Below are 25,191 nucleotides of genomic sequence, written 5' to 3'. Positions count from 1 at the left end.
TGATCCATGTTATTCAGATGCACAAGGGGACGCATGTGTCTGGAGTTCGTTTGCAGTGGCTGGAAGCCCTGGCACATCCATTCTCTCTCTCTCTCTCTCTCTGACTCTTTCTCTCTCTGTTGCTCTCAAATAAATAAAAATAAAAAACAAAAAATTAAAAATATTTATTGTTCATCTACTAATTTGAGAGGGAGAGAGAAAGAGAGAGAAAGGGAGAGGGAATGGGTGCACCAGGGCCTCCAGCCATTGCAAATGAATTCCAGATATGTGAGCCACCTTGTGCATCTGGCTTACATGAGTCCTGGAGAGTCCAGCCGTGATCTTTTGGCTTTGCAGGCAAATGCCTTAACTGCTAAGCCATCTCTCCAGCTCCTCTTCTAACTTCTAATGAATGGTGTTCTTGGACAGAACACAACCTACAAGTATCCACTGTAATGAAGAACAACACACACAGAAAATATTTTTTTTTTTGTTGTTTATTTTTATTTATTTGAGAGCGACAGACAGAGGAAGAGGAAGAGAGAGAGAGAGAGAGAATGGGTGTGCCAGGGCCTCCAGCCACTTCAAGCAAACTCCAGACACATGCGCCCCCTTGTGCATCTGGCTAATGTGGGTCCTGGGGAATGGAGCCTTGAACCGGGGTCCTTAGGCTTCACAGGCAAGCGCTTAACCACTAAGCCACCTCTCCAGCCCCCAGAAAATATTTTTTTAAATAAATATATTTAATTTAATCTTTTTATTGGCAATTTCCATAATTGTAAATAATATCCCATGGCAATTCTTTCCCTCCCCCCCACTTTGCCCTTTGAATCTCCACTGTCCATTATATCTCCTCCCCCTCTCAATCAGTCTCTTTTATTTGATGTCATGATCTTTTCCTCCTATTATGATGGTCTTGTGTACGTAGTGTCAGGCACTTGAAGTCATGGACATCCAGACCATTTGGTTTCTGGAGGAGCGCGTTGTAAGGAGTCCTACCCTTTCTTTGGCTCTTACATTCTTTCCGCCACCTCTTCCACAATGGACCCTGAGCCTTGGAAGGTGTTATAGAGATATTGCAGTACTGAGCACTCCTCTGCCACTTCTTCTCAATACCATGGTGCCTTCTGAGTCATCCCAAGGTCACTGACATCTGAAAAGAGAAGGTTCTCTAACCAAAAGTGAGAGTAGCATTAATATATGGGTATGAACATTAAGAGAAGTGCTTACTAGGCAGTTTAGTGAGCATAGTATATACATTTAGTCAGACACCAGCAGACCTTACACCCCTAGGGCTTGTGACTACCTCGGTTGTAGGTTTTCAGTATTAGGGATGTATTCCCTCCCATGGAGTTGGCCTCTAGTCCAATTAGAGGGTGATTGGCTTCCCCCATGACAGACGTGCCACAATTGTATCCATTGGCTCATTTGGCCTGGCTGGCCAAATATAAGGCTTGCAGTGTCCACTGCTGATTATCTTCACTGGTGAATTCTCTCTCTCCCATTGAACTGCATGCAGAGTGGCTTTTTCCACCTTTCTGTCAGCTGGCCTACATGGAGGAGGTTTTGAGCTCAGTTTCAGCAGGATTGCTCAGTGACCTTGCAGCCCAAGTATATGGAGTCTTCAGCAATCCAAGGGCCTTGGCAATGGCCTGTTATGTTTTGGGGGCATCAGGGACCTCCCTGGCTAACAACTCTCTGGAAGGTAACCCATCCCTGACACTGAAAATTTTCTAGTAACAATCTATGGCTTCTGGGTGTTCCATTGTCCAAAAAAGTAATTTTCCATATGACTTACTTATATGCTCTTAGATTTTGATTAGCCCTTCTTCCACCTTTCCTTTACTCATTCTCTTCCCCTGACCTCCCATGGGCCTTTTCGCCCCCATTAATCTGTCCTATTAAAAAAATAAGCTAATGTTCACATTGATTTAGTGACCAAGTTTTTATAAATATTTATACAAAATAATATTGATAATAATCTGGTAATATCTTAACTTTTCTTATTCCATAACTTTCCATACTTTTTAGTATTATGTAGATAGGATCATTACATTTCATTGCAGATGTGTGTAAATATAAAGTGTGTAAAGCATTCTTAAAAATTGTTTTACACTATTTTCTGCTTCCGTGAGTAGTTCTGAATGGTTTGATTTGATAGATACACAGTAACTTAAAGGTAGTGCTTTGTGGTTTCGCACGTATACTGAACAGTATCATCTAATATATGGGCAAGTATGCAGAAGCCAGAACAAGGCATTTATATGTGAGAGCAATCTAAGTAACATCCAGGCCCATATGCTTGTGTACTCACCAGAGGCTCATTATAGTCCTTGGCCTTTCTGTGCAGCAGACACTTAAGTGTGGATGGCGCTGCGCTCCATCTGCCCGTCTCTGGGTTTCTCAGTGTGAGCTCCGCTCTGGCCTCGTGGCTGTACTTGTTGACTTATTGACTTAACTTATATTGCCACCTTGATCTTTGCTGCCATTTCAGCAAGTGTTTGCCCGTGGTTGCACAGGCACTTGTGCTCTTGAGTTTAAAGGAACTAGTCACACACCACAAAAGAGGTTTTCATTGTTGTTTCTATCTTAAATGACCTCACTTAACCTTGGCTTTCATCGTTATCCAGTCCTGAGCCTGCCCGCTGTTGGGCAGTTCCCCGTGGACCTGCCGCTGCCACAACAGCCTTTCAAATCTTCCAGCCATAGTTTGGATAGGGTTTGTTTTTGACAGACTGATCAGAACCCTAATGTGCTTCCCTGCTGCTCAAGCCTGTATTCCTGGCTTCATATTTATTATTTCGTGGAGAATAGTATCAATTCCTAGGCTGGCTGAATGTCTGCTGTTACATGGCAGTTCTCAGATTTTGGGGTTCTACATGAATGGAGCTCTAGGTTGAGGGAGAATACTCCATTTCAAGGTAATATGCAGATGAGAAATAAAAGTATACATTTTGTTTGTTGACATACATGTACATGGGGCACATGCATCTACATACATGTGTGCTTACAGACATAACACACTATACCATATGCCTAACACACACACATACACACACACACACACACACACACACACACACACACACAGAGCAAGTGAGTCATGTATTTGAAAAATCAGTTCAGGACTATCATTTACCTTGTAACCATGTTCTGGGATGAAAAGAGCATTATTCTATCTATGCAGTGTTCAGCCCTAATATGCCCTAAATACTGTCCCAAAGGAGGGCAGTAATTGGGATACTGTGAACAGTCTATGTGATCACTGAATACGAACAGAGTTAGATGGGAGGCCAAATTACACAGTGGGCAGATAGGGAAGGAGCACAGTTCCAATTTCGATGTGGCTAGTTCAGAATCTGTGTGTTGTGAGGTGCTTCCCTGGCACATTTCATTACTCATGTTACAGCCTGATGCTTAGCTTTTGTAAAACTCATAGTCTCTTCCTTTCTTCTTTAGTTTTGAATGATTATCACCTCCTTATTCTCTCTCTCTACCTTTTCCTTCATTTTGTATTTTTTTTTTGTAAACTATTGAGATGATTGCTTTTTCTATTTATAAGCTATTTCACACATGGCTCAAATAATGCAATGTTTCTTTTTTGTTATTTTATCTTTCATTTATGATTTAAAGAAAACTTCTGGTGTGTGTGCTGAGTGCGTGTGGCATATAAGTGTGGATGTGCATGCCCTGTGAGCACACAAGGAGAGGTCAAGGAGGAGACAGGTGTCTTCCTCTGTTACTCTTGCACCCTATTTTCTGGAGTCAATAACTCACTGAACCTGGAGCTTGTCAAATTTTTTTTCGTTTAGATGGCTGACCAGGGATCCCCAGTTCTCCAAAATGTTCAAAAGCATAATTTTAAAAAATATTTATTTATTTATTTATTGACAACTTCTATACTTACAGTCAACAAACGATGGTATTTCCCTCCCCTCCCCCACTTTCCTCTTCATAATTCTTCAGCCCAATCTTCTCTTTTGCTACTGGTTATCATTTAATTGGGTGTTTTTCAATTTATAAAACCTACTCAGTGTCCTGTTAGTTTTTATGGTAAACTAGTTTTGCAGACTCTATGGCGTTTTAACTGCTGAGATTGGAGATTGGGTTTTTGTTGTACGTACTGCCAGACGGAAGTCACAGGATGAGAATAGACTTTGTGATTAGGGTAGTTAGAGCCATTTCTCAGCAAAGCTCTCTGTCAGCTAGTGTGCTCCCTATTCCAAATATAATCTTACTTTCAATTATATTTCCTCCTGCTTGTCTAAGAGGTTTTCCAAATGTAGTTATTCTTCTACTACTGACATTTTAATAAAAAATAGAAACATCCAGAAAAGTTGTAAAATTTTTAAAAATTCAACATTTTTTATATGTCTTTTTGCTGTTTTTCAATTTATCACTATGTATTAAGGACATTAAGTATTTTCACATGTTGAATATTCTTTGCAATAAAAAATATACTTCCTTTCTCAGAAAAAGTTTATTCATTTTCCATCAGTGGATAAAAGATACAAAATTTCTGATTTTTCCTATTTTACATACCACTATTGTAACGATTTAAGTAAAAATTTTGTAGTGAACATTATTACATCTATCACCTATATTCTAATGCATCTTTAATTGATTTTTTAAATAATAAGGTTGTACTGTTATATTCCCCCTCCCCCACCCCATTTCTGCTCAGGGTCTTCCTCTGTGGGGTTATTGGTATTCATTGTGGGGATTAAATGACATCAGTCAGTTTCTGCAGTGGGGGTGGGGTGGCCATGGAACCTAGGCTATTCCCATCCACCATGAGGCTCTTATAATCTTTCCACTCTCTCTTCCATTATGGTTTACTTATTTGACAGAGAGAAACAGAAAGAAGCAGAGAGAGAGAAAGAGAGAGAGAGAGAGAGAGAGAGAGAGAGAGAGAAAGAGCGAGAGAGAGAGAATGAATGAATATGGTTACACCAGGGCCTCTTGCCCCAGCAAACAAACTCCAGATGCATGTGCAACTTCGTACATGTGGTTTTACTAGTTGCAGTGGTAAGAGGCCCTGGCATGCCTGTTCTCTTTCTCCTTGCTTTCAAATAAATACATAAACTAAAAAAAGAAATAAAAAAAATTGATGGTGATGAACTGCCTTAGTTTGTGCTTGGTATGAAATGTCCTTCTCCATCAGTTTAAAAAGATAACTTTGCTGGATGTAACAGCATCGTTATGTCCATCACTGTGTCTTTTCCTAGCTTTGAGTTTTGCTCTCAAGAGGTCTGATGTTATACTGATGTTTATGATTGGAGGTGAGTCGTTATTTCTCCCTTATGTCATAGAGTAGTTTTTCTCTAGTTCTGTTCATTTGGTTTTCTAAATGCCTCTTGTGTTTGGGTTTTCATGATTTTTCTGTAGATTTGTGAACTTCCATTGTATAGATTATGCTTTTAGTGTTTATCTCAGCTCCTCCTCTTCTTTTTTTTTTTTTTAAGACATAAAACATATAACATTTATTTCAGCTCCTCTTCTGTCTGTGGATCCTTCAGTGGAGTTTCTTGCTTGCATCTGAGTTCCCACAGGTCGTGATCATGCTCGTTTCATTTCTTTCTTCATTTGCTGTTTGTGTTAGCATTTTGTCAACCATGTCCTCCATCCTTGATATTTTTTCCTTGCTTGTTTAGGTCTCTCTGAGGCTTAAAAGGGGTGTGGGCTTGTCCTGAGGGTAGGACTGTCTATCTCCCGCTTGACTTTCCTGTCCCATGCCAGAGAACTGATGACTGGGGCTATGTCTAACTTACTTCTTTGTGTGTCTATCTTCTTTTCTGCATTTCCCCTGTATGTTTTTACTTCTTTTGTGAATTTCTGAAGCCAGTCTCTATTTCTTTCTTTGAAATATATGATCTATTTTATCTTATTCTGGCTTTCTCTTTTCCTGTCTCACACAGAGGTAGGCTGTACTCTGCCATTTATTCAGAGGTGGTGACCTGTATGTGGATGCACTACGTGTTGTATTGATTGTTTCTAGACTTGCTTACCAGATATTTTCAGTTTTTTCTTGAGGTAGGGTCTTATTTCAGTTTTTGTTTTTTCTTGAGTTAGGGTCTTGCTTTAACCTAGGCTGACCTACGAATTTACTCTGTAGTCTCAAACTCATAGTGATTCTCCTACCTCTGCCTCCCGAATGCTGGGATTCAAGGTGTATGTCACCACACCTGCAATTTCCTTTTCTTAATCCTTTTTTTGTTTGTTTGTTTTTTTGAGGTGTTATCTCACACTAACTCAGGCTGACCTGGAATTCACTATGGAGTCTCAGGGTGGCCTTGAACTCTTTGGCGATCCTCCTACCTCTGCCTCCTGAGTGCTGGGATTAAAGGCGTGCGCCACCACACCTGCCTTTCTTACATCTGTTAATACTCACAGTTTAGTGATTTCCTCTTTTTGACTTATTACTATGACTGAAGCATTAGATTTTATATAAGGTATTTATTGTTTTCCTCTTACTTTCAAAACTCCTATGCAGCTTTTAATAGTTTTATAACTGGGGTGACATGAGATGTATTTATCTACCTGGTTGCTATGGATAAGTGATTATTGACTTTGTACAAGCCAAAACAGAAGCAGATTCCAGAAGGATGTTAGATGAATTCCTGCATGATCAAGCTATAGCAAGCACTTACTGGAGAGAGAGGAGCTGATGGTGTGGGTTGTTGTGAGGCTAAGGTCAGCCTTGCCAAGAAACTCACTTACAGGTGTTGTATGACAGGTGGCTGATGTGTGATGTGATTTCAACTAAGTCTGAGAGGCTATCTAAAATTATTCTCAATTTTAATGCTTTAGCAATGAACCAGGTGTGTTTACTTCTGAAGTAATATCTTCCTGAGGAGCAATGTTTTGAACCCGAATCACTCTGTATGTTGCTATCAGAGTGAAGTAACTGATAAAAGTCAATCCCTTTTTCAGAGATTGTTTAGTACCATATTGTCATTGTTTAAGAGTTCCCCCCCCCAGAGGAAGCTGGTACTAGATGATTATTAGTTTAGTAGTTTTCCATATTTCAAATATGAACAAAAGACTGGATGACTGGAGTGATTCAGTGTAGTTTCTATAAACAAGGCGATGCATTAATTTCATCATACTGTGAATGTCATAGAACTTTACCATTTTGATTTGTCATGATGTGACATGGACGTGTCATGCACATTTCTTCATTTGTGGTAGCTCCTTCAGTACTCAGGTGGTAGCTTCACTCTCTGAACAGTGTCTTGTTATCATGAGACATAGTGATTCTGGACAATTCAGAGAAGGTAGGCCTGTATTGAGCCTTTGCCCCTGCGCCTCTGAAAATACTGCTCCTATGTGCTTTGCTCACGGCGCGGCTTGAAGCAGGATCTTCACCATTGCCATGCCCCCCACATGCTCCCTGAGAGTCTCTCAGCAGAAAAGTATTTGCCGTGGCTTTGTTGTTCAGGGATGGTGGGGCATTGTTAGGAACAGTGGAGCTGTGCACTGAGAAGGGAAGAGCGGCTGCTTTTAGATCTTGAAGAATATTAAAAAATTTTTTTTTCATGCCTTGCGCTACGTATTAGTCATTTTCCTGTTGTGATAGAACACCTACCTGAGAGAAACAATTTCAAAGCAGGGAGGATTTATTTTTGATCATGGTTCTGGATGTTTCAGTCCATGGTTAGCTTGTCGTGTGGTTTCCGGACCATAGTGTGGCAGAGCATCACAGCAGGAGGCATGAACGTGCAAGAATGAGACCGTGTTACCTATGACCTATCCCCAGCCGCCTCTCAGGTGTGATGTGTCTGTGTTCCGGAATGTCCTCTTTGATGTCACCTGTCTTCTAGGAATAGCTGCTTACAGTTCACTTTTCTCTGAGCCCTCTTTCCCTCCCTCACCTTTTGCTTCCTTGGGATCTAGCACTGTGCTTGTGGAAGACCCTTGGTAAGTCCTGCTGCAAGCGTGAGGGATCCGTGGGGTGAACGAGTGGCTGAATGAAGGAGCTGCCCTTGCCGGGGTCAACTCAATAGTGCCTCATGAGCCTCTGTCTGATGGAGCCTGACAGAAGGCAGCACTGGCCTTATGCGCAGGGTTCGCTCTTCAGTACCTTCTTTCTAAGCTAGTAAGGAGGAAACCTAAATGTGGTATTGAAGACATTCAGGGTGATTATTCTTGCCCAGCTTTCCCTCAGTCTCATTATGAGAAGGTACTAAAGACCTAGCCTTTAAACATCAAAATTAAGTATTTTATAAACTTCCCTATGAAGAAAATCACCTGGGGAGTTAGGTGTTGAAAGTCTGAGTGGGGCTGGGGAGCCTACATTTTAAAGCATGTCATTGAAGGCAAGCATGGAAAACATCATCTTGGAATTATCTGGAAGTAATATGTGAATTAAATATAGTATTAGTGGGAACCAGTTCAACAAACTCAAGGCTGTCAAACTGGTAAGGAGGTGATGCTTGCTTTAGAAATCCTTCACTTTACTTTTACACAGGAACTTACTGTGAATTTCTTCAGGTCATCCTCGTGCAGGAGCCATGCTAATCTCTGCTTGGTTTCAGTTCTAGGACACGTGCTGCTGAAGTGAGCACTGGCGTATTTGCTATACATACAGAAGACTTGATAAATTTTGTGGATTCAGTTATTCAGTAGTCTGAAATCTTAGGATTTGTTCATCTGCTTGTATTTTAGACCATAAAATGGAAAGTTATAGAGGCTTTTGAACTTTTATATTTAATCAAAACCGGATGCTTGACTTGTTAAACTTTCATTAAGAAGTATTTCCAGAGAGACTGAGCTAATGAAATCTAATGTTGAGGAAAATGCATCTTTTGCATCCTGTAGGTACCAGTTCAATAAACATGCGAAAGTTATTCTGTTGCTAAATCATCTAGAAAATGATAATGGGCTCTTGGTAAAACAGTTCATTGAAAAAGTATATTAAATTGGGCCGAGGAGATAGCCTACTTGTTAAAGCGCTTGCCTTGTAAGCATGAGAAGGTGAGTTTGATCCCTGGTACCCATGTTAAAAAAAAAATGCTAGAGAGATGGTTCAGTGGGTAAGGCACTTGCCTGCAAAGCCTAAGGACTCAAGTTTAATATCCTAGTACCCACGTAAAGCCAGATGCACAGGAGGCACATGCCTCTGGAGTTCATTTGCAGTGGCCAGAGGCCCTAGCACCTCTGTTCTTTTTCTCTCTATCTGTACCTTTCTTCCTCTCTCTCAATAAATTAATACTATTTTTTTTTAAAGCCACTCTAGGCTACTTGGCAAATTCCAGGCAAATGAGAAACCTGCCTTAAGAAGGTTGTTATTGCCTGAGGATTGACACCTGAGGTTGTCCTCTGGCTTTGCACATATGCACACATGTGAACCTGCACACAAATGAGTATACACACAAAGAAAAAGTATATTAAATATCGCGTGGGTAAGTACAAAAGGAGTTAATGTGCTTTGGTTGTAGATGAGTTACCAAGGGCTCACATAAGATGGTGTGTGAATGGATAAACACGTCCAGTAGGTCTACTAGTTTATGAGTGCAGTGGCTGAGGGTATTTATGACAGCATTTAGCACATTGGGCCAAACAGATCTCTTGGATACCAGATGTGGAAATTCATAAGCAACCTTACCTAAGATTTCAGTTGGTAGATGAGTTGGAATGAAAAAACGTTTTCAAATTGCTTAGTTTCTAAAGTTAATCTGCAGCTACATTTATTTCAGTTTGTGTAAAAGATTAAAGGTTTGAGTGAATACTGTGATTGTGTAATATATGTTGAAAAAGCTGTGAAAATTATTATTTTTTAGCATGTATATTATAAATATGCATATGTCTGTTTATGTGGCCGACATTGATTATCTATGTTTCTATATATATTTAACTTTAACACTTCCATTGATGTTAATTGCAGTAAATCATTAAGCAGTGTGGTGGCTTGATTCCAGTGTCTCCGGTAAACTTATATGTTCTGAATGCTAGGTTCCCAGCTGGTGGCAATTTGGGAATTGGATCCTCTTGGAGGCAGTGTATTGTTGGGGGAGGTCTTATGGGTGTTATAGCCAGCTTCCCCTTGCCAGTGTTTGGCACACTCTCCTGCTGCTGTTGTCTACCCTCCTGGATTGTGTCATTGTTTCTCCCTGCCATCATGGAGCTTCCTCTTGAGTCTATAAGCCAAAATAAACCTTCCCTTCACTAGCTGCTCTTGGTTGGGTGTTTTCTGCTAGCAACAAGAAGTTGGCTTCAACAGTAAAGTTGGTGCCAGAGAAGAGGGATTGTTGCCGCTAGAAACCTGATTCTGTGGCTTTGGCCTTTTGGAGCTGCTTTGCAGGAGGAATGTAGACAAATTTGAAATCTTGACCCAAGAGACTCCTTGCAGTGCTGTAAGTACAATTTGGTGGACCATTCTAGTCATAGTTGAAAGACCTGAATGCAGTGGGAACTATGGACTGTGAGGTTTGGCTTGGGAGGATGAGAAAGAGCTTTGCTTGGACTGGGCTATAAGCAGTTTGTGTGAAAGGCTTGCTATGTTCTGCCTGCCTGTGTCCTGGAAACTTTTGCAGGATTGCATTGCATAGAAATGGACTGGTGTTGGGATTAAAGGTGTGCCACCCACTACTTGGGAGACAGAGGTAGGAGGATCATTGTGAGTTCGAGGTCAGCCTGAGACTACATAGTTAATTCCAGGTCAGCCTGGGATCGAAAAACAAACAAATAAACAAAAATAAAATAAAGGACGAAAAAAAGAAACGGACTGGTACGTGCAGATTTGGCACAGAAAGAAATGAAGTATTTGGGCTGAAACTTCTACCTGTTCAGCTGCAGTTGTTTGAGAGATTACAACCATTGAGATTGGCCAGCTGACCTGCATTGGAACAACAGGAGGAATGCAGATTCTTTTGAAGGGGTCTGAATGTTGAAGGAATGTCCTTTTTCAAAGTCTTCTTTATTCCCCCCTGGATTAACAAGTTGATAGCCCACCTGGTATTATGGAGTATAACAAATGCAAGAGAGGGTTATCGAATTTGCAACATGGTTTTGTATTTTGGAAATGGCCATGGGCAATATGAAGCAGGCATGTTGGATTACCTGTGTGGAGACCTGCTAGAGCCATGAGGATGATCTGTGGGTTGCAGTAGAGACCCAATGAAGATGCCAGGACTATGGGATGGCTACCAAGGAGAGCTGTCTGCACCAGATGAAGTTTTCCAGGACTGTGAGGAGCCTAGCTGGAGGGCCGGAGTTAGAACACCAGAGACTGGTCACTGGTTAGGATTACTGGACTTTAAGACTTGTCACCGATTAGAGTTGTTGAATTTAGAGGTACAGAGTTTGGTGTTTGCCCTGTTTGTTTTATATCTTGATTGGTTGAGTACTTCTTTGCTATGCTCAGTGCCATCTTTTGTAGTATGAATGTTTATTCCATGCCATTATGGTTTTTATTTATTTATTTATTTTTGGTATTACGGCTCAGTTAAAAGGCCTTAGACTATAGGGATATTTGAACATCATTGGGGTTGATAAATCTATGAGAACTTTTAAAGTTGGATTGTATGCATTGCATTTTACATTATGGATAATTATCAGTTTTGGGGGCCATAGCAGAATGTGGTGGTTTGATTTAGGTGTCCCCCATAAGCTTACATGTTCTGAATGCTAGGGTCCTAGCTGGCGGCAACTTGGAAGTTGGATTCTCATGGAGGCAATATGTCTTGGGAGGTGGTATAGCCAGCTTACCCTTGCCAGTGTTTGGCACACTTTCCTGCTGCTGTTATCCACCTTATGTTGGCCAGGAGGTGATATTCCCCCTCTGCTCATGTGGGGAAATACAGAACATAAAAATTATCTGGTAGAGCAGAGCTACATCTATAGTGACATTGATATTACTATGTTTAGAATGTGGGGAAAAGAAGAAGTTTTTTTTTAAGGGCACAATCTAGAAGTGTTCAATATCTACTCATGGTATTAACCAGACCTAGGTGCATGGGCATACTTACCTATAAGAGACTCTGGGAAATAATAGACTTAGCTGGGTAGAACTGCTATTAAGGGCACAAAGATGTGCTTCTCTACCATGACAGTAACAAAAAAAGGATTTACTTTTGGAATGATTATGTTTTCATCTAACTTAGTTACTTTGTAGTGAGAAAGCTTCCAAATGGTCTTGAGCTACTGAAAAGACAAACTTGAATGAATGAATTTTCCTTTATTCTAATAGTTAGAGGGATAAATTTGAAATCTATGAAGGAATGAGGGTGCTCTTTTCATTTTCTTTTTATATTTCTTTGGTGCTATGGATCAAACCCATGTCCTTTTGTATGCTAAGCATGTTTTCTACCACTCAAGTATATCTCAGCCCACTCTTATTTGCCTTAGGTTGTTTTTATGTCTCTGCTTTTCTGCTTTCTGGAGGCTAATTTCTTCTTGTACATATGTGTAGGCATGGCGCAGTCTCCAGGCTGGGTGAGAAGGTACCTGAAGGCCTTTTGCAAAGGCTTCTTCGTGGCAGTGCCTGTGGCAGTGACTTTCTTGGACCGCGTGGCCTGCGTGGCAAGAGTGGAGGGAGCGTCCATGCAGGTGGGAAAAACTCTTCTTAATTCTTGGATGTCTGTGCTTTGCTCCTTCTTAGGCACTAGAAATAAGAGTTGTTGTCATTTCTGTGCTGAGAACTGAAAGGTTTTTTAAATATATTTTTGTTTATTTGAGAGTGACAGACAGCGAGAGAAAGAGGCAGAGAGAGAGAGAGGAGAGTGGGCGTGCCAGGGCCTCCAGCCACTGCAAACAAACTCCAAACACGTGTGCCCCCTTGTGCATCTGGCTAACGTGGGACCTGGGGAACCGAGCCTCGAACCGGGCAAGTGCTTAAGTGCTAAGCCATCTCTCCAGCCCCTGAAAGGTTTTAAAAAGGCATTGAACTCAAATTTCATTTCACTAAGTTTCCTTATTAGACCCTCTAATACTATACTATTACAATCAGAGTAGAAGTGAATAGGGTTAGCTATCAAGTAGATCTCTGGGTCTATAATTTGGTTTTTCTGAAAATTGTAAATGGAGACTTAAAGAAATTTTACTAAATGGTATCATTTTCTGTGAATAAAGCCATATTTGAAATTCCTTTTAGGACTAAATTTTTAGTAGGATTGGTTTGGGTCAAATTCATTTTTCCCATTGATATATTCTTTTAGTTTTTAGAGAAGCCTGCATCACTAATTCCAGATATCCCAGTATACTTACTAATCAAGCTTTTGATTAAAAATATTAAATACAGTTTATAATGGAAGAACTTTGCTGTGGAGATTTCCAAGTTATATCTGAACAATTTTCTGGAATCACTTAAAAAATATTTTGTTGTTACAAAGCTGATGTTTAGAACATAGCTGTGTAAGTTTATGAAGTTTTGGTTTCTTTTGAATTAAGTTCATACTTTGTGTTCAATATCTCTGTATTATAAATAAATATATACACTCATAAGATATTATACAGAAACTAGGTTAATAAAAATTTGCTTTAGTTAAGGCATAAATTTTAAGGAGTAAAGATAGATTTTCTTTGTTTATCATAATTATGATATTGATAATCAGATCCTTTTCTGAGTTCTGGAAGGTGAGCAGATTATCAGGTGGTCTTTGTGCGAAGATAAATGCTTAAAGAAAGGCTGCATTCTATTTTTATCATTTAAAAATATTTTGTTTTTATTTATTTATTTGAGAGAGAGAAAGAGAGAGAGAATGAATATGGGTGTGTCTGGGCCTCCAGCCACTGCAAACAAACTCCAGATGCATGCGACACCTTGTGTATCTGGCTTATGTGGGTCCTGAGGAATTGAAGTAAGGTCCTTTGGCTTTGCGAACAAGTGCCTTAACCGCTAATCCATCTCTCCAGCCCTATTTTCCTCATTTGAAGGCATCCGTACCTTCTTGGTCAGAGGGTTCTGAACACATCCCTTGCCTCTCATGTTTCTTCCACTGCGAGTCACACCAGCCCAGAGTAGACTGAGTCACTTGTTTGACTGCAAAAGCACTATTTATTTATTTGAAAGCAGAGAGAGATAAACAGAATGGGTGCACCAGGCCTTAGGCCTCGGTAAATGAACTCAGGATGCATGTGTCCCTTTGTGCATCTGGCTTTACGTGGGTACCAGGGAATTGAACCCAGGTCGTTAGGCTCTGTAGGCAAGTGCCAGAATCATTGAGCCATCTCTCTAGCCCTTCAAAAATATATTTTAAAAATATTTTTGTTTATTTTATTTATTTATTTGAGAGTGACAGACAGAGAGAGAAAGAGGCAGAGAGAGAGAGAGAGAGAGAGAGAGAGAGAGAGAGGGAGAGAATGGCTATGCCAGGGCTTCCATCCACTGCAAATGAATTCCAGATGCGTGTACCCCCTTGTGCATCTGGCTAACGTGGGTCCTGGGGAAATGAGCCTTGAACCAGGGTCCTTAGGCTTCACAGGCAAGCGCTTAAGTGCTAAGCCATCTCTCCAGCCCCTCAAAAATATTTTAATGCAAGGGTACAGTAACAAAGGAAGAGTGATTTCCAGGTATATGGCTTTGTTTATTAACAGTTTAATACATTTATTAAGGGTTGGAGTTTGTATTTCCTGTAATCTTAATTTTCAGTACCTGGTAGCCTTGTATACGCACTCCTTAGGAAGAGGTAGACATTCTCTTTTGTGTCAGATCCATCATTTCAGATTAAAACTGGCTTCTCTGTAGCAGCCCCATCCCCAGTGATTCCCATGAGTCCATTCCTGGGCATGTATCTTTTAGTAATGGATAATCAGATTAATAATGATGTCCTGCAGTGTCGTGAGCTCTGTTTTGATACACAAACACTGCTGTTTTGAAGGATTATTTTCCCCCAGAATACATGCCCACCTTACTGTTGATGTGGTGGTATATGTGGGGAATATGGGGCAGTCACAGTATCCTAGACTTCATATTTTTAACTCAATGTATTCTCACCGAGGATCTGTATCCATGGCTTGTTGGGGAGCCAAGGACATTGATTGAAATGTATGAAGTATGATTCTTGTTGACAATAAATTGTTTTATGTAGTGACCAAGTTTATCCTCCCTGAGTAAGTCAGTCTGGAAAGTATTCAATCATGTTCCCAGATGCCATTCTGTGGGCTGTTGTCAGGCTTGCACTAGGTGCATTTGAATATGCAGTTGCATTAGTGTATCTCAGCAGTTTTTGGTTCCACCTCTAAGAAGTCAAATTTCTTACCCTGGAACTGGTTTTGTGTGGTATGTAGACCCCCCCTCGCCCCCCGGCTTCATTACTGGTGATAGGAAAAGGACTTCACCTAGGTATAAAAGGACATTTCCTGAGTGGCTGGTATGTAGCCTTGAGAAGAGTAGCAGCGGGGCAGTTGTCAGGGGGAACTGGAGCCAGAACTGAGTACTGTGAGGGTCTCAGCCTTCTCTGAGGCTAGGTTGCTTCTGTGTGCATCTTGGCTTAGTTCTCCTAGATCAGTTCTCTCTGCCTGGCAGGATACATGGATGCTGGCAGCTGTCATACTTAAAGATGTCAGTTCCATCTCCACATAAAAGATACCAGCTTTCCTCTTATGCTCAGCTGGAAAATTCTGGAGGAAATGTTGTAATTGATTCAACATCCATCATATGCTCACTAAAAATATACAGATCTGGGGCTGGAAAGATGGCTTAGTGGTTAAGGTGCTGCCTTGCAAAGCTTCACAACCCAGGTTTGATGGTTTGATTGCCCAGTACACATGTAAAGCCACATGCAGAAAGAGGCACATGAATCTGGAGTTCATTTGCAGTGGCTAGAGGCCATGTTGCACCCATTCATTCTCTCTTTTTATTTGCAAATAAATAAAAGTATTTAAAAATATTGTGATCACTTTTGGCCAGCAGACTGGGATATTGTTAGTGGTCCAGCTTTGCACTTATACATATCACTAGTCTGCATATAGGCTGACTGGTCTGTAAGAAACGGGAGGATCTCTTTTTCTAAGTTGTATTAATCCACAAAAACTGGGAGTGAAGTACAGGTAACATTTACTAGAGGAAGAGGGTGCTATTTTCAGAAGATGGAATGGATATCCAGAAAAGAACAAATGCATGATTATTACATTTGACTCTGGTTTCTGCATTTCATACTAATTCTGTGCATGACAGATAATTTCATTTGCAGTTACATTAGATATGTAATTTTTATTTTTTAAAATATTTTTAAATAGGAAGTTGTATGGACACATCATGTGTTAGTACCATCACTTCCCCCCTCCCTGCCCCATTCCACTGGGGCTGTCCTCACTGGAATTGCTGGTATTCCTCATAGGTTGTGGGTTGTGAGATGTGAGAGCATCAGTCAGCCATTGCAAGGTGTGGGGGGAGGCACTGCCTCTGGACACTCCCTTCCACTCTGTGGCTCTTGAAGTCTTTCCTCCCTTTCTTCCACAAAACTCCCTGAGCTGTGGTGGGTGTGTTTTAAGTCTAACTTTATTGTTGTGCTCTCATCAGCTTCTAGGAATTAACCCTTATCTTTCAATTTATTTAGTCCAGATATCTGGAAGTCCAAGAGCATCCTGTAGGAAATACTCCTGTCCTTTTGATGGAGGCCTGAGCAGCTTATCTGGTGTAAGGCGGCTGGTTGGTTTGTAGTGAAGAGTGGTAGTCTGCATTTGTGCTGATGTATTCTTGTATTAAGGCTTAGAAGTATAAAAGAGAGAAAAAAAGAAGAAATCAAATAACAGGTTTGTAGATTGGTTTGGGTGGTAGAAGATAATCGATCACACTGGATATGTGGGAAAGTGAGCAGGAGCCTGTGGCACAGAGGACTGGAGGCGAAGACTCAAGATAGAAGAGGGCTGTGCTAGAGGCTGATCGGTCCCTGCTGGGAGACCCCATTAGCAGTGGCAGCCTTTTCTGTGCGTCATTTGTTTCCTATTGGTGTAGGTTTTTGGCTTATAAATCTGGCATGAGTCACTTAGTTTATTGTGGAGAGGGGTTATTTATGCCAAAATTTCTTTATTGTAATTTCTACTCTTACATAATTTTAAGTGTGATTTAGTAATGTTTAGTGATGTTGTAATGAAATGGTAGAAAGACCATATTTAACCATTTGTGTCTTTTCCATATAGGATTAGCTTTATGTCTCAAAATATAATTTTGCTATGTGATAGTGTTAAAAAGCCCTGGCAATTGTATTGGAATACAGGATTTATCAAATAAGTGCTGTTGAGTAATGAATTAGGCACTGAATCGGCTTTCAGGGTGCTTTTACTCTAATAGTGGAAGTTCAAGATTTATTCACCCAGCATATTGGGTACATCTACTACAGAAGCTGTCAAAATGTCAGAGAATTTTTTAAATCAATTTGTAGTTTACCTAAACAAGAAAATTTGTTTGGTTTAGTTCACAATTTGGAAGATAAGCCAGGAAAATTTAATTTTGAACAGAAGCGTATCAGAAAATCATAACATAAGCTGGGCATGTTGGCCCACTCCTTTCATCTCAGCACTCAGGAGGCAGAAGTGAGGCAGTGGTAGAAACATTGCTGTGAGTTTGAGGCCAACCTGAGACTACATAGTGAATTCTAGGTCAGCATGGGCTAGAGTGAGACCCTACCTTGAACCCCCCCCCACCACCAAAAAAAGAAAATCTTAACATAAGCACTTTTGTTTTTTGCCATGTATTTTTATGGCAACACACAATGCTGAGATTTCAGTGATTTTCCTAACATCTTCATCTGTTGCTCATGGTTGTGGATGAGTTGTCGCCACTTTAGGGTTAGGGTTGTGGGTGGTGGTTAGTCTGTCCCATGGAGCAGTGGTTCTCTAGGGAATTCCCTTCTCATGGATGATAGCAGGACAGAAGAGGAATAATAGAACCACTGAGAACCTCTGACAGCCTTAGTTCAGAGCTTTGATTTTCTGTCCATATTCTTTTGTTCAAAGCAAGTCATAGATCCAAACCCAGAGTCAATGAGCAAAGCATCTTTCTGTCTTCAGGGAAGCCATGGCCAAGGTAAGGAGGAAAGGAAGGATTGTGAATGAGCACATCTCCTATGGCTACTTGGATTCTATACTCACCTTGTTGATTTGAGAGGTCATCTAAAACATTGTGTTACCTATGAGCCCACCAGCAAGAATTCCTGTTTTTTATAGTCCAAAACTGATAAAATTGCAGTACTCTAAAATGCGGAATGTGGAATGAATTGATCTATTTTGGATATCTTTTGGCTTGACCTTTTTTGGTTTTCTGAGTTAGGGTCTCGCTCTAGCTCAAGCTGACCTGGAATTCACTATATAGTCTCAGGGTGGCCTTGAACTCATTGCAATCCTCCTATCTCCCAAGTTCTGGGATTAAAGATGTATGCCACCATGCCCAGCTTGATACCTCTTTAAAGAATAATTTATTTTTTATTTAATGAGAGAGAGAGAGAGAGAGAGAGAGAGAGAGAGAGAGAGAGAGAATGAATATGAATACGTTCACCCCAGGGCACCAGACACTGCAAATTAATTCCAGACGCATGTGCCACCTTATGTATATGGCTTATGTGGGTACTGGGGAATTTAACCTGGGTCCTTAGCTTTGCAGGCAAGCACCTTAACCACTAAGCCATCTCTCCAATCCCTGAGATCTTAAGATAATTGGTTTATTACCTTACAGTGGCTTTTCTTAAAGATCACTCTGTGTGTGTATGTATGTGTGTGTTTGTGTATGTGTATATATATATACACATACATATCTATGTACATATATATGTGTGTGTATATATATATATATATATTTGTATATATATATATATACACACATACATATATACGCATGTATACACACACATACACATACATGTGTAAGAAAATATATGAACAAAAGAGCAAACTTTATAAAAATATATGCAGATCTGGTCCTTTGGGCTTATTGAATAAAGATTGTTATGACCAACTGCAAATTCACCTTGAGAAATAAATATTGTTATAAGAACTCTTTTAAAATATGCATTTTTATTTAATTATCTGATTTGCAAGCAGAGAGAGAAGAGAGGCAGACAGAGAGATAATGGGCATGCCAGGGCCTCCAGCCAATGCACACAAACTCCAGATGCATGTGCCTCTTGTGCATCTGGCTTACCTGGGTCCTTTGGCTTCACAGGCAAGTGCCTTAACCACTAAGCCATTTCTCCAGCCCCTCTTTTTAAGTTTTTAACAGTGCTGTTGGCTGTGATTTACTAGGGGAAACTTGTTTTCAGTATTTTTTTTTAAAATTTTTTATTTATTTATTTGAGAGCGACAGACACAGAGAGAAAGACAGATAGAGGGAGAGAGAGAGAATGGGTGCACCAGGGCTTCCAGCCTCTGCAAACTAACTCCAGACGTGTGTGCCCCCTTGTGCATCTGGCTAACATGGGACCTGGGGAACCGAGCCTCGAACTGGGGTCCTTAGACTTCACAGGCAAGCGCTTAACTGCTACGCCATCTCTCCAGCCCAGTATTTTTCTTTTGTTCTTGTTCTTTTTGTTTCTTTTTTCCAAGGTAGGGTCTTTCTCTAGCCCAGGCTGACCTGGAATTCACTATGTAGTGTCAGGGTGGCTATGAACTCATGGTAATCCTCCTACCTCTGCCCCCAAGTGTTCAGTATTTTCTTTTATGAGAAATAATTATTTACCATTTAAACATTATATGGTGTTTCTTAGGTTATCTAGTATTTATAACTCACTAAACATCTGACTGAAATAGTAATGATGATCAAACATGGAGAGTCACAGCTAGTTGAAGGTAAGTCATTCATGAAGCTAAAAAATTAATGATACAATGATTACTTTCATGGAAAGTATTATTCAGTTAATATCACATTTGATTTTTCACCAAACTATGAATCTAGTCATTTGGGTGAGATGTACCCTCTGTGATGCTTGACACACAATACATGCTGGTTAGTGATTATTCATGCTGACCTGTTGCCCTCTCTTGCACATGAATCACTTCTACCTATTTCTGAAAGGTTACCTATGAAAAGTAGATGCACTTTTTCTTTCCTCAGAGAAACACCCTATTATATGACATTAATTAAATTCAGGAAGTGAAGGCTGGTATGCATATAGTTGAAACTACAGAGGGAATTTATGTAGGTGGAATGCAATTATTTAAATTAGAACTTCAGTGGCTTATGGAGGGCTTTAGAGAAAAAGGGTGCCCAAGGGGATAGTTTAATGGCCTCACACCAAAGTTGAGATTTTATTTGAGTGAGAATGCCTACAGCAGGGTCACTGGTCCTAACAGTAGGAGTGCTTTCCACATTTAAAATTAAGATTTGTAAAGTTAAGTGAAGGATACCATTTTAAGTTTCATTATCTTATTGTTGTTGCTACATAATTTTTACGTAGTATTCTGTTTTTCTTTTTACGTTGCCAATGGGGAAAACACTTGAGAATATCGCTACAGCATACTATCTCTGTAGCTCAGACTTTAGAGATATTTTTATGTAGAATAGATTTCAAAACTAGGGAAGATGAGGAGATGAAATAGACTTTACTTAGCACTGAAATCTTTCAGTCATCAATAATACACACCCATTGGTTTGCAGTTGCTTTGGCTCCAGTTTACCTGTGCCTGAGCCTGAAGAGACTAGTTAGCAATAAACCTCTTAGACACCTACCTAGTTCCATGTGATCATTTTCTGGTTTCCTGTTGAGTTTAAAATTAAAAGTTCTGTCAAAAAAGTAAGCAGACTCCCTTTGTTTCTCTGTTTCTGTCTCTTAAAAAAAGTTAAACCTGTAGTGGACTTAATAATACCCAGTAGACACTGGTATAACTGGTGCTCTGACCTTCTCAGAAGCTGGATACAGACTCCCAAGAAAGAGCTATATTGTGATTTATACACCAGAATTTAAGGCATAGTTGGGTTCTTTTATATTATCTGCTGGATTGGCACTTTGGGGCACTGGGAAGCACCTGGCACGCCGTCCCTCCTGTGTGCTTTGGCTGCAGAAGCTGACGTCCAAAGAAGCCAGGGCTTGCGCTGGAATGCTTCACGGTTTACCTGTGCGCTTTCTTCCCAGATTACCTCTGGCACAGAACCCTCGCCAAAGGTTTTTAGCCCTTAGATTTTTATGGGTTTTTATGTACTTCCATAACCTGTCATTAACAGAGGATTCAAGTAATTTGTATTTATAGCAGCAAACATATGTGATCCTGAAGCAGTTGGTTAATGATAACTTTATGATGTTCTTTCATGTATCTTTTTCTCAGTTCCTACGGAACAACTATGCTTCTACTTTATATAACAAGGGTTATATCTATTATTTAAAACACCAGGTCCTTTACAAAACTTTATTAAGCTGGGTGTGCTAACATATACATGTAATCTTAGCACTTGGGAAGATGATATAGAAGGATTGTGAGCTTGAGGCTAGCCTCAGCTACATAGAAAGACCCCCCCCTTGAAGAAAAAGTTGAAATAATTACAGATTTATATAAAAATTGTAAGATGAAGTGGAGAGACAAAAGAAGGTAATGAGGGGGAGATTATGATCAAAATGTATTATGTACATGTATGAAATTTACCAATGAAAAGTTACAAAGGCTGGAGAGGTGGATCTGTGGTAAAGGTGCTTGTCTACAAAGCTTAAGGACCTGAGTTTGATTTCCCCAGTACCCATGTCAAGCCAGATGAGCTAAGTGGTGTATGCATCTGGAGTTTCTTTGCAGTGTCAGGAAGCTCTGGAGTGTTCATACCCATTCTCTCTGTGTCCGCCTCTTTGTCTCTCATAGATAAATTCCTTAAAGAAAGAATAGAGAAAAGCTACAAAACTCATGTACTAGATATACAAGTTGTCTGTATTTTGGCACATTTATTTTATCATTTGTATTTCTATATGTATATACACATGTATGTACACATGCACACACACAAACATGCCCAGCCATTGTTACTGTTCATGCTCTTGAACAATTTGGCAACACGCAGTCTTTGAACACTTAGTGCTTCTGTATTCCTTTCTGAGTAGTGAATCCAGCAGAGCATTGGTACATTTATGCTTACTTTTTTACGAACTTACCAACGAATGCCTAGTTTGCTAGCCCTGGAGGCAGTCCCTGCTCACTCAGACAAGGGCTGCTGACCAATCACGCCTGTCCCCTAGGCTACCTCCTCGCTGTGTGGGGATTCCTGCAGGGCCGGCCTGCGGATCTCCTTGCTGCTGAGCTTGTCTTCCGCCATGCTCAGCCTCACTGGCAGTGTGGTATTGGAATAGGGTTATTTTCATTAGATTAGAATGGTTACTGTCACAAATGTGTCTTGGTATTTTGTTAGGCCATTATTTTTCTGGTCCTTTGGCTGGTGTAGGACTTCCTTGACCTATTTCCTGGTGGTTCCAGGTGCAGATTTCCCCAGGGCTAGACTAGGGCACATGAAAAGAGAAAGGAAGCCTAGAGATGTCCGCATCATGTTATGCCGTAGGTCCTAAGACCCCTAGACTTACCTGTGCCTTCTTTTCTCCTTGCATTGTTTGTTTGCGGCATGGTGTCGGGGTGTTTTCATGGGGAGAGAGAGGGCTAGTGGTACGACTTCCATTTCCAGGCGTGGCCCATGCAAACCTTTATGACCCTTAGTGTTCCATGTGTTGCCTGCTTGGCTACAGACGTTTTGTGTTCTTTGAGAAGCTGAGTAGGCAGCTGTGGCTGTTGGAAGAGTCAGAGACTAGCGTCAAGGCCTGTACACAGGCCACATGGAAAGGACACCTGCATGTCAGGAGGCAGGACAAGAGTGAGGGCAAGTGTTGAGCAGAGCTTTCACCAGGCTGCTAGCTGCTACCACGGGGCCAGTCCGAGCCGGATGACAGCCTAGGCTGAGTGCTTCTTTCTCAGGAGTGCTGCTAGTTGCCTGGTACCCGGTCCTGGGATGATTAAGACGGGGAGATTGTCTCTTGGGCTGCACTAGCCAAACAAGGTGGGGGGGGTGTGTATCACTCTGTAGGAGTTTGCATGTCAAATTTACTGTTTTGGTTCAATTTTAAAAAACATTTATTTTACTGTGTATATATAGTATGTGTGTAGGTGCGCATGTCATCATGTGCTTATGGAAGGCAGATAATAACTTTCAGGTTGGGCCTCACCTTGCATTTGATTTTGAATCAGGGTCTCTTATTTTGTTCATATTCGTGAGATTCTGGGAAATTCTTGTGTCTCCGCCCCGCTTCTTGTAATAGGCGCAGGAGGAATATAGAAGTCTACCGCAGGTCATGGCTTTTCCCCGGGGCCCGAGGGACCTGAACCCATTAAGTGCTTTATCCCCTGACCATCTCCCCAGAACTTGCCTGTTTTTTTTTTTTTTCTGACTGTAAGAATTTTTTGGTCCTGGGAGGGGCCTTCTGTCCTGGATAGGAAAGATGTCAGAACTTCATAATAGACAGCTATTGATTGTTTCCCACCATCGTCATCTGGGTGACTGAAGGTGTGGCTCATGCACCTAGATTGTCATACATGCTTCAGCGTCGTGGAAGAGATCGAAGATTCTAAATATTGCAAATCTAAGGTTCAGAATGTGACTTTGACTGAATGCTTATTGCTTTTACATGATTGTAGAGAAATTTTAAGTAGAACCATTGTGGTCTGGCTCTCTCTGAGATCCAGTTGAGGACAGTGAGGCCAGAGAGGATCTCAGATGCATAAAATCAAACAAACCTGCATTGCTGATGAATGCATGGAGCAAACCCACTCACTGCTATGTTGTGCCACTGAGCTTTCGGAATTTTCTCCACAGGCAATTAGCCTACTTTGATTATATAGCAAGACTCATTACTCTTGTCTCCTTTGCTTTTTCTTGTGTTACTTTTAAGGCTAATCTCACATTCTGTCTTCTTACAACTTCTGTCTTTCACTTATCTAAAATCCTACAGCATTATAGTTTAACTCATGATTATAAATTCTTTTCTATTATCTTCTAGTTATTTCATAGGTTATTGCTCACTCAACTTTATAAGCTTCTAAAAGAAGGGGCTCGATTCCTCTCATCTACCAATTCACAGGGATGTTGAATAAATGCATATTAAATTTATTCTTTGAAGCATTAAGGGGCCCGAATAGTTAACTCAACAGAAACAGGATAAAATGAATATATCATCATTAAAATTTTTTTGTAGTCTTTGAGGATGTTTCTTCACTATTCTGAAAACGTTTTAGCTCCATGATGAACCCGTTACATTCTTTTCTTTTTGTTTGTTTTGAGGTTAGGGTCTCACTCTAGCTCAGGCCAAGCTGGAGCTCACTCTGTAGTTTCAGGCTGGCCCCAAACTCACGGTGGTCCTCTAACCTCTGCCTCTCAACTGCTGGGATTAAAGGCGTGCACCATATTCTTCATGGCAGAGGTTTTCCACTGCTTTCTCCTGTGATTTATATCAAGCAGTATCATTGTGCACTATACACACTTGTGATCAACTGAAAACATTTTATGTAGTAATATTCAGACCATAATTATCATCGTTATGTGTATTGCTTTCTGATATTTTTAAGTTATGGCTGCAACCACGTGAGTCCTGGGGAATCGAACCTGGGTCAAATGCCTTAACCACTAAGCCATATTTCCAGCCTGTAATGAACACACTTTACAGGTTTGGCTAAGAGGGTTTCCCATCATAGTATTGAAATTGTTGGTCACCTTCTCATAGTTTTGTGTAGGTGTGGACAGGGAGAAATAACTGAAAAGCAGAAGTTAAAGGAAATCCAAGGTGCCCTAGACTTTACAGGTTGGAAAATTAAACTTTTTCATTTCCAGTCTCTAAGCAGGCAAGAGATTCTCAGGGTAAGAAAAGATTAGGGTAAGTAGGAAATCCAGATGGGAAGACTATGTTAAGATTTTTTTTTCATGACACACACACATGTACACACACACACACATACACATGGGGGGTGGGTGGGTGGGGAGAATGAATATGAATTGGCATGCCAAGGCCTCAAGCCACTGCAATTGAATTCTAGACATGTGCACCACTTTGTGCACATGCATGACCTTGTGCACATGTGTCACCATGTGCATCTAGCTTACATGGGTTCTGGGGAGATGAACCTGGGTCCATAGGCTTTGCAGGCAAGTGCCTTAACTGCTAAGCCTCTCTGCAGCCCTTTGTTAAGATTTTAGGAAGGTGGAAGATGATGTTAGTAAGATGATATTGTACGACTCTCAAGGACATTTACCATAGCAGCCTGCCCCTTCCAAAGTACAGAAAAGTCTGCTCTGAAAGTTATTTATGTACTTTTAGTGTGACTGGA

At 40.7% G+C, this 25,191-nt stretch overlaps 1 protein-coding gene and 1 non-coding gene across 5 annotated transcripts in view; one reads left to right on the top strand and one right to left on the bottom strand.

Moving 5' to 3' along the window:
• Immp2l (inner mitochondrial membrane peptidase subunit 2) overlaps window positions 1-25,191 on the top strand; it is an 872,509-nt gene that overhangs the window by 43,953 nt on the left and 803,365 nt on the right. For all 4 annotated transcript variants that reach the window (XM_045135523.1, XM_045135524.1, XM_045135522.1 and 1 more), the window contains exon 3: window positions 12,392-12,528. In XM_045135523.1, the coding sequence (XP_044991458.1) occupies window positions 12,394-12,528 (135 nt within the window). In that variant the 5' untranslated portion in view covers window positions 12,392-12,393. The remainder of the gene's footprint in view (window positions 1-12,391; window positions 12,529-25,191) is intronic.
• Window positions 8,442-8,546, bottom strand: LOC123455425. Its single transcript, XR_006633902.1, has one exon. It is a non-coding gene; the product is annotated as a U6 spliceosomal RNA (small nuclear RNA).

The sequence above is a fragment of the Jaculus jaculus genome, chromosome 16 (genome assembly GCF_020740685.1).
Source record: "Jaculus jaculus isolate mJacJac1 chromosome 16, mJacJac1.mat.Y.cur, whole genome shotgun sequence".
Taxonomy (NCBI): Eukaryota; Metazoa; Chordata; class Mammalia; order Rodentia; family Dipodidae; genus Jaculus; species Jaculus jaculus.
The sequence above is the reverse complement of the archived record's forward strand: the minus strand, read 5'-3'. Positions and strand labels throughout refer to the sequence as shown.